The sequence below is a fragment of the Chlorocebus sabaeus genome, chromosome 19 (genome assembly GCF_047675955.1).
Source record: "Chlorocebus sabaeus isolate Y175 chromosome 19, mChlSab1.0.hap1, whole genome shotgun sequence".
NCBI lineage: Eukaryota > Metazoa > Chordata > Mammalia > Primates > Cercopithecidae > Chlorocebus > Chlorocebus sabaeus.
The window spans coordinates 11203423-11220165 of NC_132922.1; the positions used below are offsets into that span (position 1 = coordinate 11203423).

Below are 16743 nucleotides of genomic sequence, written 5' to 3' on the forward strand. Positions count from 1 at the left end.
ATCCATCCATCCATTCACCCATCCACTCACCCATTCATTCACTCACTCACCCATCCATCCATCCACCCAGCCATCCATCCACCCATCCATCCATCTACCCATCCACCCATTCATTCATCCATTCACCCACCCATCCATCCATCCACCCATCCACTCACCCATTCATCCACTCACTCACCCATCCACCCATCAACCCATCGACCTACCCATCCATCCATCCACCCATCCACTCACCCACCCATTCACCCATCCATTCACCTACCCATCCACTCACTCATGTATCCATCCATCCGTCCATCCATCCATCCATCAATCCACCTATTCACCACCCACCCATTCTCCCACCCAGCTAGCCAGCCACCCCTCCATCGATACCTCCATCCATCCACTTTTTCACCCATCCAGAAATAAGGCAGAAAACAAGGTGGCCAGCAGAGAGGAAAACTTGGATGCACAGATTCCTTGGTGGAATCCGTGTATGCATGTGCATGCGTGCACTGGCAGGTGTGAGGAGACAGAGCAGACAAGGAAGTAGAGGAAGATGCAACCAAGCATTCTCATTCCTCCCACCCAATACCGCCACCCCCACATCCAGCTCCAGAGTCTTACTGGGTGGGACCCATGAAGCCAAGAGCCAGGGGTCCATTACCAGCCTGGGAGTTGCACACAGCCCTGCCTCCACCACTGAGTGGGCCCTGTCTTGAGCTAGAGAATCTTTCTGTTTCTTCTCCCAGTGACCCCCTCAGTCTGAACACAGCCAACCTTGGTCAGCCACACATCTTGCCTAAAGTCCCTACCTAGACCCAGAGGGACCCCTGCTCCCCAGGGGTCTCGGAAGCCAAGGCTGAGTCTCTTCCCTGACCTCCCCCACCCAATCCCCCTCCCAAATCTATCTTCACTCAGCAGCCCTCAGGAGGCTGCACTGACAAGCAGACCTGACAAGCAGGGACACCACTCTTGCTGTTAGCCCCTCACTGGCTCTCTCTGCCCTCAGAGTAAACTTTTGCCCCTTGTCATTGCACACTCAGGGGCTTGCAGACCACCTAGCCCTACCTGCCTCCTCTCCCCATCTCCTGCCTCTCATTTTCTACTCCTAGCCCCCAACTCCCAATTCCCTAAACACATCACACTCTCACCCTCTCTGTTCCTCTGCCAGCTGGCTCAGCCCCTCTTCTCTGCCTGCACTTGGTTCTCTACCCACCAGGCTCTGCGCCCCTCCAGGCAGGAGCAGCTCAGATGCCTCTCCACACAGAGCAGGGGGGATTTGCCAAAGCAAATGTAACAATGATTTACGCTACCCAAGGAGTGGCTCTAATGGTGAAGATTCAGGCCAAGATGTGAGGGGTGGGCTGTGCTGACAGTAGGGAGACACTGGGGCTGTGGGTCTCGCTGGTACCAGTTTCAAATTCAAACCACTGGGCCCCAAGGACACCATGTCCTCCCTCCCAGCATCAAGGCTTGACCTGGTCCCAGCTACACCCACCTGCTGGTCCACAGCGACAGCATCCAGTCCATTGTACATGATGTTCACCCAACCATCCTTGGATGCCAGGACAAAGAGGGACATCAGAGCCTGGGAGACATGGGGAAGGGGAATGCAGGAGTGAGGAGTGTGAGTGATGCCAGCTGCAGCCACCATTCCTCAGCTCTCTATTCTTCTGCCCCTGGGAGACAGAGGGACAAAGAGGTCTTCTCCATGTGACAGAGCTGTGCCCTCATCCAACAAACCTTTCCTAAGGACGTACTATGTGCCTGCAACATACTCTTGTAGTTGCTGTTACAGAAGAAAAAGTGCTGGACCCACAGTCCTGGGTTTTGGTCTCAGCTCTGAAATCATCCAGCTGTGTGATCTTGGGCAAAAAAAATTCATGAACTCCTGTCCCCTCACCCACAGAATGGAGCTAACAAATACCTTTCTGGCAGGTGTGCTGGGAGGACCAACTGAGGCTCAACCAGACGGTCCCTGCCATCCTTACTCCAGGAGGTAAGACACGTTTGCCCTAGCATCTGAAAACAGGAGCTCATGAGAGGAGTCAGGAACCCTGCGTCAGAGCCCAGGCTGTGCCACTCACTGGCTATGTGATTTGAGGCAAGTTCCTCGATGTCTCTGGGCCCATTTCCTCATCGGTAAAATGGCAATAATTCCTCTCCCTGGTTTGTAAAATTTTGAAAAGGAGGTGGTCCCCAGAACACAGCCACCCAAGGCTCCCACAGAGATGGCAGATCAGCATCCTCATGTCCCTTCAGTGAGGTCACATCTGGTTCTGCAGCACCGGCACCCAACGCAGAACCTTGCATACAGCAGGTGCTCAGTAAAGGTTCTCTGAACTGAACTTGAGCACAGCCTCCTGTGCCATCCTTGCACCAGTAGTTAGTAGGTTCACAAAGGGTCCCATTTCACCAGAAACTGCCCAGAGGTCACATGTCCTACTCAGGAAGCCCTCTCCCCAGGGCAGAGGTGGTCACACCCCGCTCTGTGCTCCTGCCACTGTGGGCCAGGACATGCGGTTCTGGAATGAGTCTCTGGCCCCGCACTGGCCCCTCCTTCCCACCATCCAGATCACAGACCCCTCCTCTTCTCTTTCCAGGTGGGAATGGTGCCGAAGGTGTCCAGAAAGTGTTCACACCCAGGAGCAGGGAGGGCAGAGGAAGCCCCCCTGCCATGGCACAGGAGGCTCCTGCATTCCAAGGACCTGCCATCACTGTCCCCGTTGACAGATGAGGACACTGGAACAGAGGGTCTGGCACTTGTCTGAGGGCACACAGCTGGTAAGGGCCACTGAGGAGTCAGAGGCTGCAGGCCAGGCTGGAACCCTCTAGGTGGCTCCGAGTGCTGAGAACACCCCATGAGGGGTTCCAGAAGAGCCTGGTGCCAGGTAGACCCAGAAATGCTCCAAAGGGGCGGGGCTGGCACTGGGGCAGGGCCCATAGGTGAAGGGGGTCAGGAACATGGGCACAAAAGGCCCCTGGAGAGCTCCCCCTCAACTTCCTAAGACATCTTTTCCCCAGAAGGGTAGGGGTAGTGACTGTCACGGTTCCCAACACCCTTTCTCTGGGCACTCACTGCCCCTCCAAGGCCTTGTGGCTCCCCTCCGAGGTGCCACTGGGGGGCAAGCCCTCCAGTGGGATCTAGCTGGAGACTGCCCATCAGCCAGCGGGGGACGAGGGCCTGGAGCCTGCTCCTTCCTGTGTGCCCTGGGGCAAGGCACGCCTCCGAGTGGACATACCTGGCCTCCTGGGCAGGCCCTGGAGAAATGAGAGCAGGGAAGGGGAGGCAGCCAGCCAAGGGCTCTCACCTGGGGCACTGCCCAGATGAGTCACACCTGGCAGGCCCCCAGGAGAGGAAACCAAGGGGAAAGCAGACACCAGGCAGGGGTCTGCCTGTCGACAGAGCAGACAGCAGTGGGTGGGTGACAGGAGAGGGAACCACCCCAGGCCAAAGGCTTGATACCCTTTCATCTGGACTGCAGCCTGCCTGGCAGGCTACAACATTCCCATTTCATAGATGAGGAAACTGAGGCTCAGGGAGGCCACACCTACAGAAAGTGGCAGAGCTGGATTCACCTTCAGGACTGCTTGATTCTCAAACTCCTGTCAGGGGCCCCTGGGTTGGGGGTGTTCACAAAGCACCTACTAAGTGCAGGCGTTTGCTGGGCATTCTGCACACAGACTCTCTAAACCTCGTTCCACCTGAGAGGTGAGTGCTACCCTTACCCATTTTGCAAAAGAGGAAACTGAGGCTTGAAGAGAAGTGAGTGTCAGTCCTGGCAGTGCAAGACTGAAGCCAGGTCTGTGATTCCCAGAGCCACTGGCATCCAAGAGAGGGGAGGGTCTGATCAGGGCTAGGAGGGCGGTGCTCACCTGGCCCAGGTTGTCGAAGTTGTATTTGTGATGGACCCAGCGGTAGTTGGCGGCCATGCAGTCCGAGCGGTTGGTGATGTTGCGGGTGTCCACGCCCAGACAGTGGTAGAACTTGCCCTTGAAGAGCTGGGGAAAGGGGGCAAAGTTGGTGCTCTCACGGGTGAGGGTTGCAAGTCAGAGAGGAACCCGCCTCTCGATGGCATTTACTCAGCCTGTCTTGTGCTCGGTCATCTGGGCCCATGTCTGTCTCCCTCCCTGGAGGAGGAGCCCACAGTGGGCAAGGCACATGAGGTTGGAATGTGGAGTCTCTCCCCTGGCTGTCTGAGACTTCCTTTTCCCCAGTCACAGAGCCCAGTCCCTGCCCAGCCTGGGCACCCCTCACCTGAACTCCTAGGATGCCAAAGATGATGAAGAAGGCACAGCAGATGAGCACGATGTTCCCGATGGGCTTGAGGGAGGAGATGAGTGTCTCCACCACCAGCTTCAGGCCCGGTGCCCGGCTGATGACACTGAGGGCAGGGAGAGGCCAGGCACACATAATCCCTTGACCAGGAGGCAGCCCCTACTCAGCCCAGAGTCACCAGGGCTGAGCATCCCAGGCCATGAGCCCCTAGGGCTCACCAGGGCTGAACATCCTGGGGCATGAAGACAGTCGCCAGGAATGCAGAGAAAGTGGCCAGGCAACCCAGACACTGGCAGCGCAGGAGGCAAGCTGCACCCAGGCCTCAGATCTACAGCAGCAGCAGGGCACCTGCCCTCACCCCTCACTGTGCCCAGCTCCTCCGGGTCCACACCACACCCTGGTCTGGGGACTGATGCCCAGAGATGGCAACGAGCCACTCAGGGACACGCAGAGTGGGCAGCAATACTGGGGTCCAGCTTCAGCCCTGCTCCTCCAGCATGCCCCACCCCCAGGGTCTGCAGTCCCCTCCCCCGGGAACAGCTCAGGGTGCTTGGCACTCACTATTGGAGGGCCGAGTGGGCGGGAGGGGAGGGCGGAGTGAGGGCCCAATTCCACCGACCCGTGGCTTCTCTGCATAGTGCATGACACCTTCCCCCCGTCCGCCAGGGAGGGTTCCTCACCGCAGGGGACGTAGGGTGCGCAGGAGCCGCAAGACTCGGAGGACCCCCAGGATTTTGGCTCCCCCGGCCGAGGCCAGGGACACCACGATGTCGATGATGGACACGAAGACAAGAAAGCCGTCCAGCACGTTCCAGCTGCTGCGCAGGTATGCCTGCTCGCCGAAGTACAGGCCCAGCGAGACCACCTGGGACAGGGGTGGGGCCGGGGTCAGGCAGCCGCGGGAGGAGCGGGTAGGTGGGCGGGGCCAGCCGGGCTCTGCGCAAGGGGGCAGGGCGAGGCCAGTCGGCTGCGGGGGGCGGGGGGGGGGGGGGGGGGGGGCGGGAAGGGGACGGGGTCCTGCAAGTGGCTGGAGGGAAGGGGAGGGTTCAGGCCAGGCAGGGGCAGGGCCCAGCAGGCCGCCCCGTTAGGTTCCCGGTGCCTCTGGCAAATCCAATTCAAAACTGCCCGCCCTGGGAAGCGCCCCAGACGGGATGCTTCCCCTGCGCCCCACACCTCCAGCAGGTGCCTCCATCACACTCAGTGTTCCCTGCACCCGTCTGTCTGGCGGGGTTGTGACTCCTGTGAATGGGGACAAGGCTGACCCCTTCTGGGTCGCGGAAGCCCAGCCCAGGGGCTGGTACCCAGAGGGGTGGGCTATGGAGTTATGAGTGGAATGAGGCCGATGGCAGGCGAGTGACAAGTTGAGGCAGGGGCTGACCCAGGGTCAGGGGCCCCGGGTGAAGCTGGGAGCTACCTTCAGTGTCATCTCGCCCACGAAGATGGCCGTAAAGATGTAGTTGGACACGGTGAGAAAGATGCGTTCCTGAAAGCATCAGGAGATACCATGGGCCCAGGGGCTCCCAGAGCTGTCTGGCCACTGGCCAGCATCTGCTTTGGCCAAGGTGCACAGAGGAGAGGCTGCCACTTCTCAGTTCACAGAGGCTTTCCCCGCTCCAAAGGCAAACTCCCTGTTCCACCTCCCTCATGGACAAACTCCCTGTCCCACCTCCCCCATGGTGGGAGGTCTCCCTGCCCCCCTCAGCCCTGGCAAGCTGTCCCTTGGCCTGGCCCCTGCCCTGCCCAAAGGCTACAGCCACTCACAGTGCTGCCAGCCTCGATCTGAGGCCGCTCCAGGGCAATGGTGATGCAGTTGAGAAAGATGAAGGCCAGGACGACATAGTCGAAGAGCTTGTGGGCAATAATGGTCTGACACAGGACCCGGAACCTGGGCAGGGTGGGTGGGGGCCGCCTGAGCGTCAGCTGCCTCCCACCCTGGCCAGAAGGAAGGCAGAGGGCCCAGGCAGAAGTGCAGACCAGGCTGGCCTCAAGGAAGCAACCCCTATCCTCTCCTTTGTCCACATGGCAGGTGTTGACTCTACACCTGCTCAGGGCGCCCACCTGGCGCCACCTCCTCTGACCACACATGCACACCATGAGGTCACCCACCTTGCCCTGGCACTCAAGGCTTACTCAGCCCAGATCCCTGAGCCTCTCAGGAGGATACTACGTTGCCTGGTACCCTCTGCTTCTGCCCCAGGCCTTCCCTCAGGCTGCTCCCTGCCCCTGCACCAGGCTCCTCCTCTTCACAGCCCCTGATGTGCCTACTGGATTGCCACCTGCCTCCACAGCCCAGCACAAAGGCCTCCTCCTCCAGGAAGCCTTCTGATGTCCCCTGAGATGCAAGCCATACAGGCTACTTGAGGATGGTTCAACCTGGTGCCCAGCACCGGGATGGCCTAGACTAGAGGAGAGCCCAGGAGAGCCTAGCCACCAACATCCGTCTTGCCTAAAGTTCTCGCCTAGCCCCAGAGGGACCCCTGCTCCCCAGGGATCTTGGAAGCCAAGGCTATCTCCTCCCTGACCTCCTCCAGCCAATCCCCCTCCCCAAATCCATCTTCACCCAGCAGCCCTCAGGAGGCTGCACTCTCCCCTGGAGACCTCCACCTCCGGGCCAGGAGGGTCCGCTGTGGTCTGGGAGAGCACCACCAATGGCCTTGCCTGGCTCGGCAAAGATCCGTCCCTCCCACGTCACCCCTACTCTAACCCTCACACCAGGCCTGGCCCCGCCCACCTGTTCTCGGGAGAGAAGAGGTAGACAGACCAGTCTTCGCGGACCTCGCACCAGTCAGGCTTATAGACGTCGATCATCTTGCGGACGCGGAAGCACAGGGTCTGGCAAAAGGAAGATGGAGCGCCGGGGGTTAGCGATGTGCAGGGCTGCCGGTCTCCGCCCATGCGGCCATCCGCCAACTGGGGTCGCAGGGTCACCTCCGAACTCTCTGCCCCGGGGTCAGCCAGGGAGGGCTTCTCTCTCAGGAGCGGGCCCAGCTCAGGGGTGGGCAGTTCTGGCCCCGCCCCTCCTGCCTCGCACCTGAAGCTCTAGCTGCTGTGGCCACGCCCTGGCCACGCCCCCCGTGGGCCCGCCTGCTGGGGCCCCGCCTCCTGCAGCCGCACCCCCTTCTTTCCTATCCCGCTGCACCAGGTCCCCTTCGGCCCGGTCCCCACTCACGTAGTCGATCTCCTCCTCATCCTCCCCGCGATCCCGGCGGTCGCCCATCTTGGTGAAGACGTCCTTGGCGATGCTGGGCATCCTGCCATTGCAGTCCTCATGCCCGGGGGCCGGGCCCGCCGCCCTCCAAGCGGCCCGGGGGTGGGCGCCCACGGTGGGCACCAGCTCGGCCAGGTCCACCGAGTCTCTGGTGTCGAGGGACAGTGTCCGGCGGTGGTGGCGGTGGCGGTGTGCCAGATGGGGCCCGTGATGAGCGTGGTGGGCGTGCAGGGCGTGCGGGGCGTGCAGGGGTGCGGGCCGTGGCAGCCCCTCCTCCCCGGTAACCTCGCAGACCCGGGCGCCGCCGCCGCGCTCCGCGGAGAGCAGGGACTCGTGCTCGGCCGACGGCGGCTTGTGCTTGAGGCTGTTCCAGCTGGAGCGGCGGCTGGCCCAGGCCCCGCTGCGGCCCCACGGCCCGTAGTAGGAGCTCCGGGAGCTGGACTGGGAGGAGTTCCCGCTCGGGTCAGCGCCCCACAGGCACACCCATGGGTGGGGCACCAGGTGCGCAAAGGCAGCCTGCACCCCCGCTGTGGCTCTAAGAGGGCCACTCGCCTGGCCAGCGGGTGATGGAATGGATCCTAGAACTCCTCTCCCTGTCCCACCTCACTCCATCCACATCCATGGGGACATGGGGGCACGTCCAGCTAGAGGTTATATCCCCTTATGCCACCTCACTTCCCTTGAGGAAGGTACAGCAAGTTAGGGCCATCTTCCCATTTTACAGGTAAGGAAACTGAGGCTCAGAGAAGGGCAGTAATTTGCTCATTGTCACACAGCTTGGAGGTGGCAAAAGCTGGATTCAAGCTGCAGTCTGCCTGACCCCAAAGCCCAGCTCTTTTTACCCTACACATTGCTGCTGAGATGAAAACCCAGTTTTCTGCACCAGACCCCACTGGCACTAGGCATTCATTCATTCCTTATTGCCAGGTCCCGCTCTGGCACTGGGCACCCAGGAATGCAACAGATATGGCCCCTGCCTGACTTTGGCTGGGCACCAGAGTCTGAGGCTGGACTGGCAGGTACCTCTCTTCAGGGCCCCTCCACACATACCCCAGCAGGAAGTGCTCATCCAGAGTTCCCCACAAGGACTCACCAGGGAGCGCTGATCATAGCTCATCCTCCCCAGAGACATGACGCTGCTCTTTCGGGAGCCCAGGGCCACCAGCATAGGGTCCGGCTGCAGTGAGAGTCGGGGGGCAGGTCCCGCAGCCCCAGCAGGACCTAGGTGCCCACCCAGCGGGAGACTGGGGTCCAGGTGCCCATTGGGGGTCATGGGGATTGGAAAGAGCTTGGGATCTGGAGGAGTGAGATGGAGACAGAGGGAGGGACAGATGGCAGACAGAAGGACAGAACAAGAGCAAGGGAGCCACGAGACAAACAAACAAGGAAGGAGCAGAAATGGAGAGCTTTTCTGAGGAGGCTTCCTCTACCAGGAAGTCTTCCTGGTTGCACCCCATCACGGTGCCTCCCCTCTGCCCCACCTGTAGGGCTCTCAACTTTATTTAGGTATGTGTGGACCCCTTGTCTTCTGTGCTCAGGACCAGCCTGGCACCTCACTCCCATGCCCACAACGGGAAACAAGGCAGGGACTGTCCGCCCTGGTTACCGAGAAAGACACTGGGCTAGGGTTGGGGGATGCTTGTTCCAGGATGCCTGGTAGTGCCAGGCAAGACCAGAACCTGGGCCTCGACCTAAGGCCCTGAGGCTCTAACCAAGGGGCCCTGGTGTGTGGAGGGATGCGGTAGGCTGCGGCTACCCCTGTGCCTAGAATCCCAGGGGTCCATGGATGTCACTGACCTCTTTTTGAGACTTCACATTTTTTTCAATTACGAACGTAAACAACAAACCATAGAAAAGTAGCAGTCCCTGAGCCTGGGCTTGAGGGGAAGTCAGACGCTGTCCCCTCTGCCCACCTGGATCTGTGGGGAAGGATCTTGGCCCTCTAGGTGACAAGCGAGGGCCTGTTTACCTCCGCTGCTGTCTAGGCCTTCCTGGAGCTTGTCAAATTCCTCCATGTTGGATGAGCTCTGGTCGTCGTCCGAGTAGGAGCGATTGGCGTCACCCTGGGAGAGCATCCCTCACGTTAAAATGCAAGTCAGCCCAGCTCCTCCCTTTCCAGCTCCCTCCTGAATTTTTCTACAGGTGTTTCCGCCACCATTTTATAGATGGGAAAACTGAGGGTTGGAAAAGGGAAATGAGATGCTAACAACAACCTAGGCCACAACCCTACATCTGCCTGACTGCAAGTATCCCGAGAGCCTGAGAGAATGGAGGGGGCAGGGCCCAGAGTCCCTAATCTTGGGGGATTTCGAATCTCAGAGATGGAGAAGCCTAGTCCTACATCCCTGGGGGAGAGCAGGGATGGCAGCTGCAGTTTCCATTTGCATGTTTCCTATGATGAAGAGCCCACCACCTCATCAGCAACCCCCTCCTTTGGGAACAGGTTGCCTGCTAGAAGTTTGAATTGCAGTCCTCCCCCATCCAGGCCACCTCTCCCTTGCCCAGTCTTTTGCAGGCTCTGTGGGGGTGCTTCCTCTGCCAAGACCACAGTCACCTCCGCCTGGAAGCCCTCCACCAGGATGGCCACCAGCAGGTTGAAGAGCACATAGTTGCCGAAGGTCATGAGGGCGACAAAGTAGAGGGAGGCCCAGGGGGAGGTGGAGGCCATGCCGTTGTAGAGCACGACGTTCCAGTCCTCCTGGGTGAGGATCTGTTGGGGAGACACAGTTAGCCCTGGGGTACCCCTAGTCCAGGGCTAGGCTCTCTAGGGAGGCATGGGGGCTGTCAGTCCCACCACTCCAAGGACTACTGTCCCATCGCTTCCCCAGCACATATGGACACACAGCGGCCACTCACCTGGAACACGGTGACGATGGCCCACAGCAGGGAGTCGAAGTTCTTCCTGTCAGGGACCGTGTCTCCAGTGTCCGTGCGGAGGCTGAACTTGCAGCCAAAAATGTGCATCCCAAGAATGCTGGGGAAAGGATGGACAAGGCTGATCAGACTCACATGCAGCAAACTGTCCACCCACCTTGTTTCATTCCCAGTCAACTCAGTAAAATGCGGGCAGGCGGAGGCAGGGCAGCATGGGTCCCATTTTACAGAGGTGAACACTGAGGCTCAGGGGGTCATGCTTGCTGAAAGTCACAGGGGACTGAGGGACGGTGTCAGGGTTCACACCCAGGTCCAGGTGGCTTTGTCAAGAGAAGCACAGTGGACCACATCCCCCAGGCTCCCGCCCACAGCCCTAGCAGGCCCTGAGGTATGGCCCCCAGCAGGGCAGGCTCACCTGAAGATGAAGATGAAAAGCATGAGCAGCATGCAGAAGGTGGCCACGTTATCCATGGTCTTCATGAGCACCACGAGCTGGCGCCGCAGGGCAGGCATGAAGCGCACCAGCTTCAGCACGCGCAGCAGCCGGAAGGTCCGCAGCACCGACAGCCCACCATCCGCCTGCCCCACTATCTCCCAGATGCTGTGGCCCCACAGGGCAGACCCAGGGTGCAGGTAGGAGGGAGCAGTAGGAGGCCGGGGGGAGAGGAAGACAGAGGGAGAAGGGAAAACAGAGAGTCAGAGCTTCCATTCATCCATCCATCTGACAAATATGTTGGATGCTGCTCCACGCAGCTAATCAGGGGCTCTTCACCTGGAGTCCATGGACCACCACCCCCACACAAAATCTCTGGCTAGAATCCAGGAGCTCCGTGGATGTCACTGTCCTCTTTATGAGATTTAATGTGTCTTTTGGTTATGAATGTAAACAGGAAGCCACAGAGAATGAGCAGTACCTATGGCATTGTGGCAATCAAAGTAACTGATGTCTTCACGTCATGTGACAGCCGATGCAGCTGTTTCCCAATATTATTTATGCCCATCCCTTCCTTGGAATGATAGCAGTCACAGACCCGCTGCTAGATCGTGCTATTTAACTTTGCATAAATATGTTGCTAAATCACAAATGTTTGACTATTTCGATCATTGTTTCAGTGCAATGGGTTTCCACTGCCATCCTATGTCCTTTATATAGTGGCTGGGGTCTTTGCATTAAATCCTGTCCCCCCCCCCAGCCACTCTGCTGCCCGGGGGGAGGGTGGAGGAGTACCTGATGATGACAATGATGCTATCGAAGATGTTGTAGGGGTTACGCAGGTAGTCGAAGAGCCCAAATGCAGCCAGCTTCAGGATCATCTCCAGGGCAAACATGCTGGTGAAGACCACGTTGCAGATCTCCAGGATGTTGGTCAGCTCCTCTGGCTGTGGGGCATTGGGGTGGGGAATGGAGACCCGGTCAGACCAGAGGGCAGCTGTGGATCCCCTCTGGACACCCACCCTGGCTGTGTGGCCTGGCGGGTCGGTATCCTCACCACAGCTCAGTCTCCCCACTGCTGCGTGTACAAGGCCCTGAGGGCCTCTCAACTCTGCTACCTCAGGGTCCTGAGAGGTCTGCTGAGATGGTGAGAGTTGGGGGACCCCACAGGGCTGACCTTCCACAAATTTGGAAATGAGGCTTATAGTGCACCACGAGGGAAGTGTTCTGATACCCATTTCACAGATGAGGAAACTGAGGCTTGGAGGCCAGCCTGAGATCACATGGCTAAGATGCAGAGCAAGACAGGAAAGCAAGACAGGCGTCGCCAGAAACTCCCTGTTTGCCCACGACCCTAACCCGTTTAGTGAGCACTTACCACATGCCAGGAACTGTTCTATATATTTTACAGGCATCACTTCACTTAGCCTCTCATAAGAACCCATCTGCAGGCAGGCAAGGATGCGGGTTTACAGGACACCAGTCCCTTGCCTGAGGCCGCAGAGCTAACAAGTGGTGGGGCCAGGATTTGAACCCAGGCAGCCTGGCTCCAAGACTCCTGCCCTTAACCCCTGTTCAAGCAGAACTTCTCTCTCCCCTTCCCAGCACTGGCCGTCTCAGGACCAAGGGTGGCTGGGGACATCGTGCCCCATGAAAGGAGGATGGACACAATGTACCTGCTGCATGCCAGGCACTGTCCTGCACACACAGCACCCGTGGTGGCTCTCAGCACACCCGACAGCTCTCAGAGGAGGACATTCAGACCCGGGGAGGTAAGAGGACCTGCCCAAAGCCGCTGGGTGGTCAGAGGGAGACTAGCTCATGCCGCAGCAGCCGCAGAGCCTCCCTCTGCTCCCAGAGCTGTTTACTCCCGGTTTTTAACTGATGTTCTGCAAATGGCATTGTTCAAAGAACCCCAGTATTTAAAGCAGGCCACACTAGAGGCCACAATTGGCAGCAGTGGGGGAAGTTAGAGGGGTCCGGGCTTGGTTTGGACATTAAGTGGCTGTGTGGTCCTGGGAGAGTCGCTTCCCCACTCCTCTGGAGTTTAGTTTCCTTATCCATAAAACTAGAGGGTCGAGTGAATGAACTAATTCATCCAAACCTCTCCTCTAAGGCTCCTAGGAGGCCCAGCCCCTTCTCTCCCTGCCACGGCTTCCCCGGGACTGCTGAAGTGTCTGGTGTGTGCTCACGGTGGTGCCAGGTCATCCCTGCCTGAATCACAGAGACGGGAAGCACCGTTGTTGAGACCTGATTTGATGCCCAACACAAGTTAGCCTCTCTGTTTCACAGATGGAGAGACTGAGGCTGGGGAAACTGGGAGGGGGAATGACTTGTTCAGAGCCATCCAGCAAGGACGTGGCAGGGCAAGGCAGGGGACTGAACCAAGCTGGACTCCAAACTGCTCTCCCATTACACCACACAGGGACCGCGGCCGAATTCATTCATTCATTCATTCATTCATTCATTCATTCATTCATTCCTGCATGGCCAAACTGCTCTCCCATTATAACACACGGGGACCGCAGCCGAATTCATTCATTCATTCATTCATTCCTGCATGGCCAAACTGCTCTCCCATTACACCACACGGGGACCGCAGCCGAATTCATTCATTCATTCATTCATTCATTCCTGCATGGCTGCCACAGATTTGAATGATATGATGTGCTGGGCTCATGCTACCAGGGTGGGCAGTGGTGAGGGAGTCAGGGCACTGTCCCTGCCTTTGAGAAGCTCATGTTCTGGGGGCAAAGCCCAGTAAACCAAGTTAACAAACCAAGCTGGTGTGTGCTGATGACAGGAAAGCAGGGGGTGGCTAGGGGAGCAGTGCTAGTGGGGTCAGGAGGCAGCGACATCTCAGCAGAGGCCTAAAAGCTAAGAGAGAGCCGGTGGCAGGGAGCAGAGAAGGTTGTGCAGGCAGAGGGCACAGCGGGCTGGGAGGTGGGAGAGCAGAGGACCGAAAGCAGGAGCCCTCTCCATCAGCAATGGGGAGCTGCAAGGACCTGACTCTGACTCCATGTGGGTTAAAAGGACGATGAAAAAATAATAATAATAACCCAAGCACCAGCTTCCAGCCTGGTGCCTGGGAAAGCTAGCAAAACTGCCAGCTCCTCTCAAGCCCAGATGAAAGGAGAAGGCCCATTTCCATCTGTAATTACATCTGACTCAAGAAGTCGTCCCAAAAGAGGAGCGGGACCCTGAGAGGGACCCTCGGTGGGGAGGGCTGAGGCCCAGCGCCCCTGGCTGAGCCAGGGTCCAGATGCTGCTCAGAGCCAGCAATTTGCCAGCCCAGTAAGCGATGTCCGCGGAGATGAAAGCTGTAGATGCTGACACTCCGTGATGATGACCAGCTGGCTCTGGCCACACGCGCCACACACGCACTCCCACCGGGGATGCGGGGAGCCACTGCCATCCAAAAGGTCACCCCGCGCCTTCTCCTCCCTCACAACAGATGTTTCTCCATTCAGCGCACCTGTTAATCTTTTTCTAATGGACCATCCATCACTCTTGCAAGCATTTCTCTGGGACAGAGACACACAGATGAAAATAGACACAGCAAGTGGGAGCCCAAGGAGGAGGGGACGTAGAGAGAAAGGGGTGGAGATGGACATAGACAGACAGACAGATACAGACAAGGGAGTGAGGGGCAAAGGTGGGGCATGGAGAGACGGAGACATAAAGAGAGGAAAGCAGAGACACGGACGTGAAGAAGGACCAGGACGACCAAGCAGCGACACCATGGGAATCATAGATATGGCCAGAAAGAGACACAAAAAGAGCAGGCAGACAGACAGTCGGACAGACAGACAGATGGTAGAAAGGTTGCTGGAGGTGGCGAAGCGCACCCAGTGAAGGCGGAGGTGCTGAAGGGCTGACAACACCAGGTTCAGCTAGAGGCAGGAGGTAGGGGGCAGCAGTGGGAGCCTGCAAGTCCCTGCCTGACGCAGATTCAGGTGGCACCAGGCTGCCCAGCCTCTGCCGTTTCTGTAGGGGTAGATAAGGGTGTGCAGAAGTCAGCTGGCCACCGGGAAGCCCGCCAGCCCAGCACCATCCCCATCATAATAATGGCAGCTAGCATTGATTAGGCCCCTCCCATGGGCCGGGTGTGCTGAGCATGCCCCAGGCATTATCTCCTCTCAACCTCAAGCCTATATTGTCCCCATTTTACAGACAGGGAGCCTGAGACTCAAAGAGAACTGACTGCCCAGGGTCATGGCCAGGCTGTGTTGAAGTCGGATCTCAAACCTAGGTCTCCTCCCTCTGGCCACATCGCCACCTCCATGGCCCAGGTGCCTTCACCGGCCCCGCTTTTCTGGTGAGGCCCCAGTTCAGCACAGATGTGTGATTTGCTTGCAAGCCTTTCTGGGCTCCTCATTGCCCTAAGGATAAAACCAGCTCCAAGGTCCTCCTGAATGAACAGCCCTCCTGGCCTCCTGCACTGTCTGCCCTGCCCCTTGTGCACATCCTTCTCGAGGACTCGGGGTCCTTTGGGGGGATAACTGTGTTCCTGGTCCCTCTCCCTCTGTCTCACTGATGAACTCCTAGTCATCCTTCAGGATCTGTCCCCAGTGCCATCACCTCCAGGAAGCCTTCTGTGACTGCTGTACATGTTGGTGTCTCTCTTCCTTGTGCCCCTATAGAGCTGGAATGTCAGCCACTAAGCCACTCCATCCTTCACTTCCCAGAGTTACCCCAGACCTGGGTTGGCAGTGACTTGACACATCAGGGGCTGCTGAAGGGAGAATAAAGCCAGCTTTGATCCAGCCACTGATTCAGAGGCCTTGAATGCAGTCCCCTGGGAGCTGGGGCCAGTAACTATAGCCTGGCCTGGGGTCAGCCCTACCCAGAAGGCTCCCCACACCCTGCCCTGCTGCCCATGCTCCCCAACCCTCTGTTTTTTGTTCTCCAACTTGGTGGTTAGCCTCCAGCTCCAGGACATGATGAGGCTGCAGGGCAGCCCTGCCCAGCTCAGGAGGAGTCACGGCCTGCACAGGTGTGTGCAGGAGAGAGAGAAGCTGAGACAGATGCTGCTCCTAGGAGCAATGGCTTCCTCCAGTTCAACTGTCCACAGCTGACCTCAACCTCTGGGACCCCGGCTCTGTTGCTGCTCACCCTGGCACCTTGGGCAAGCCATCTACCTCACTGACCCTCAGTTTCCCCATCTGCTTGGTGGGGATAAGATGCTCCCCCAGTCTGCCCCACAAGTCTGCTGGAGGATCACACCAGGAAGAACAGTGATGCAATGACAGCGGTGACGATGAAGGAATCAGGCCTCCCTGGAGAAGCCTGGCCACCCCGGCTGACCTGTCCCACCTGCCCGTCACACAGCCTGGGCTACCCAGAGGTGGGAATTTCAGCCCCATTTCACCACTTCATGAGTCACACACAGGCCCCTGCCTGGCCGACCCCCACCTCACCCATCCCCTCCTTCTAGGCCAGGCCCTGCAAGAAACAGCATCTGCTGCCATGAGGAACCTGGATGAGCAAGCTGTTCTCTGGGTAATGCCCCCATGATTCCAGCAGCAGTGGCCACCCTAAAGGCTTGAGTGCCTACAATCTAACCTGTCATTCGAGTACCCTGTGACCACGCCCAGGGTCACTCTGCTCCACTTCACAGATGTCACACCCTCGACTCCTGCCCCTCAGTGTCACAGAGCTCCCTGCCAGCCAGAATGGGGTATAGAGCAAGGCCTCCCATGCTGCCTCCCCTGCAGGAGAAGGGCTGAGGGAGTTCACCCACCCTCTCCTTCTCTCCCTGCACCCCGCTTGGAAGCCCTGGGCCACCTCTCTCTGCGAGCACCACCTCAGACAGGGCTGCTCAGAATAAACATGGGGGCGGAGCATTTCCCGCAGAGCAGTGTCTGGGAGCCGAGGGAGTCGAGCAAAAATGCCAGCGGGCCCACAGTCAAGCCCTGCGCAGAGCCCGGGCAACCATGGCTGCCACTGGAGCTGCTTTATAAA

The 16743-nt window shown here is 58.5% G+C and overlaps 1 protein-coding gene across 3 annotated transcripts in view; it reads right to left on the minus strand.

The window, feature by feature from the left end:
* The window catches only part of CACNA1I (calcium voltage-gated channel subunit alpha1 I), a 37505-nt gene extending 20767 nt beyond the window's left edge, over positions 1-16738 (minus strand). For 2 of the 3 annotated variants that reach the window (XM_038007415.2, XM_007975846.3), the window contains exons 1-14: positions 11575-16738; positions 10762-10947; positions 10329-10446; positions 10027-10182; positions 9442-9535; positions 8566-8768; positions 7434-7913; positions 6996-7096; positions 6026-6149; positions 5679-5747; positions 4945-5129; positions 4244-4370; positions 3862-3987; positions 1484-1573 (exon numbers count right to left, since the gene is read on the minus strand). In XM_038007415.2, the coding sequence (XP_037863343.2) occupies positions 1484-1573; positions 3862-3987; positions 4244-4370; positions 4945-5129; positions 5679-5747; positions 6026-6149; positions 6996-7096; positions 7434-7913; positions 8566-8768; positions 9442-9535; positions 10027-10182; positions 10329-10446; positions 10762-10947; positions 11575-12224 (2709 nt within the window). In that variant the 5' untranslated portion in view covers positions 12225-16738. Of the gene's footprint in view, positions 1-1483; positions 1574-3861; positions 3988-4243; positions 4371-4944; positions 5130-5678; positions 5748-6025; positions 6150-6995; positions 7097-7433; positions 7914-8565; positions 8769-9441; positions 9536-10026; positions 10183-10328; positions 10447-10761; positions 10948-11574 lie in introns of those variants that run through there. The other variant, XM_073006704.1, reaches the window with a different exon arrangement.
* Between the last annotated feature and the right edge of the window lie 5 nt (positions 16739-16743).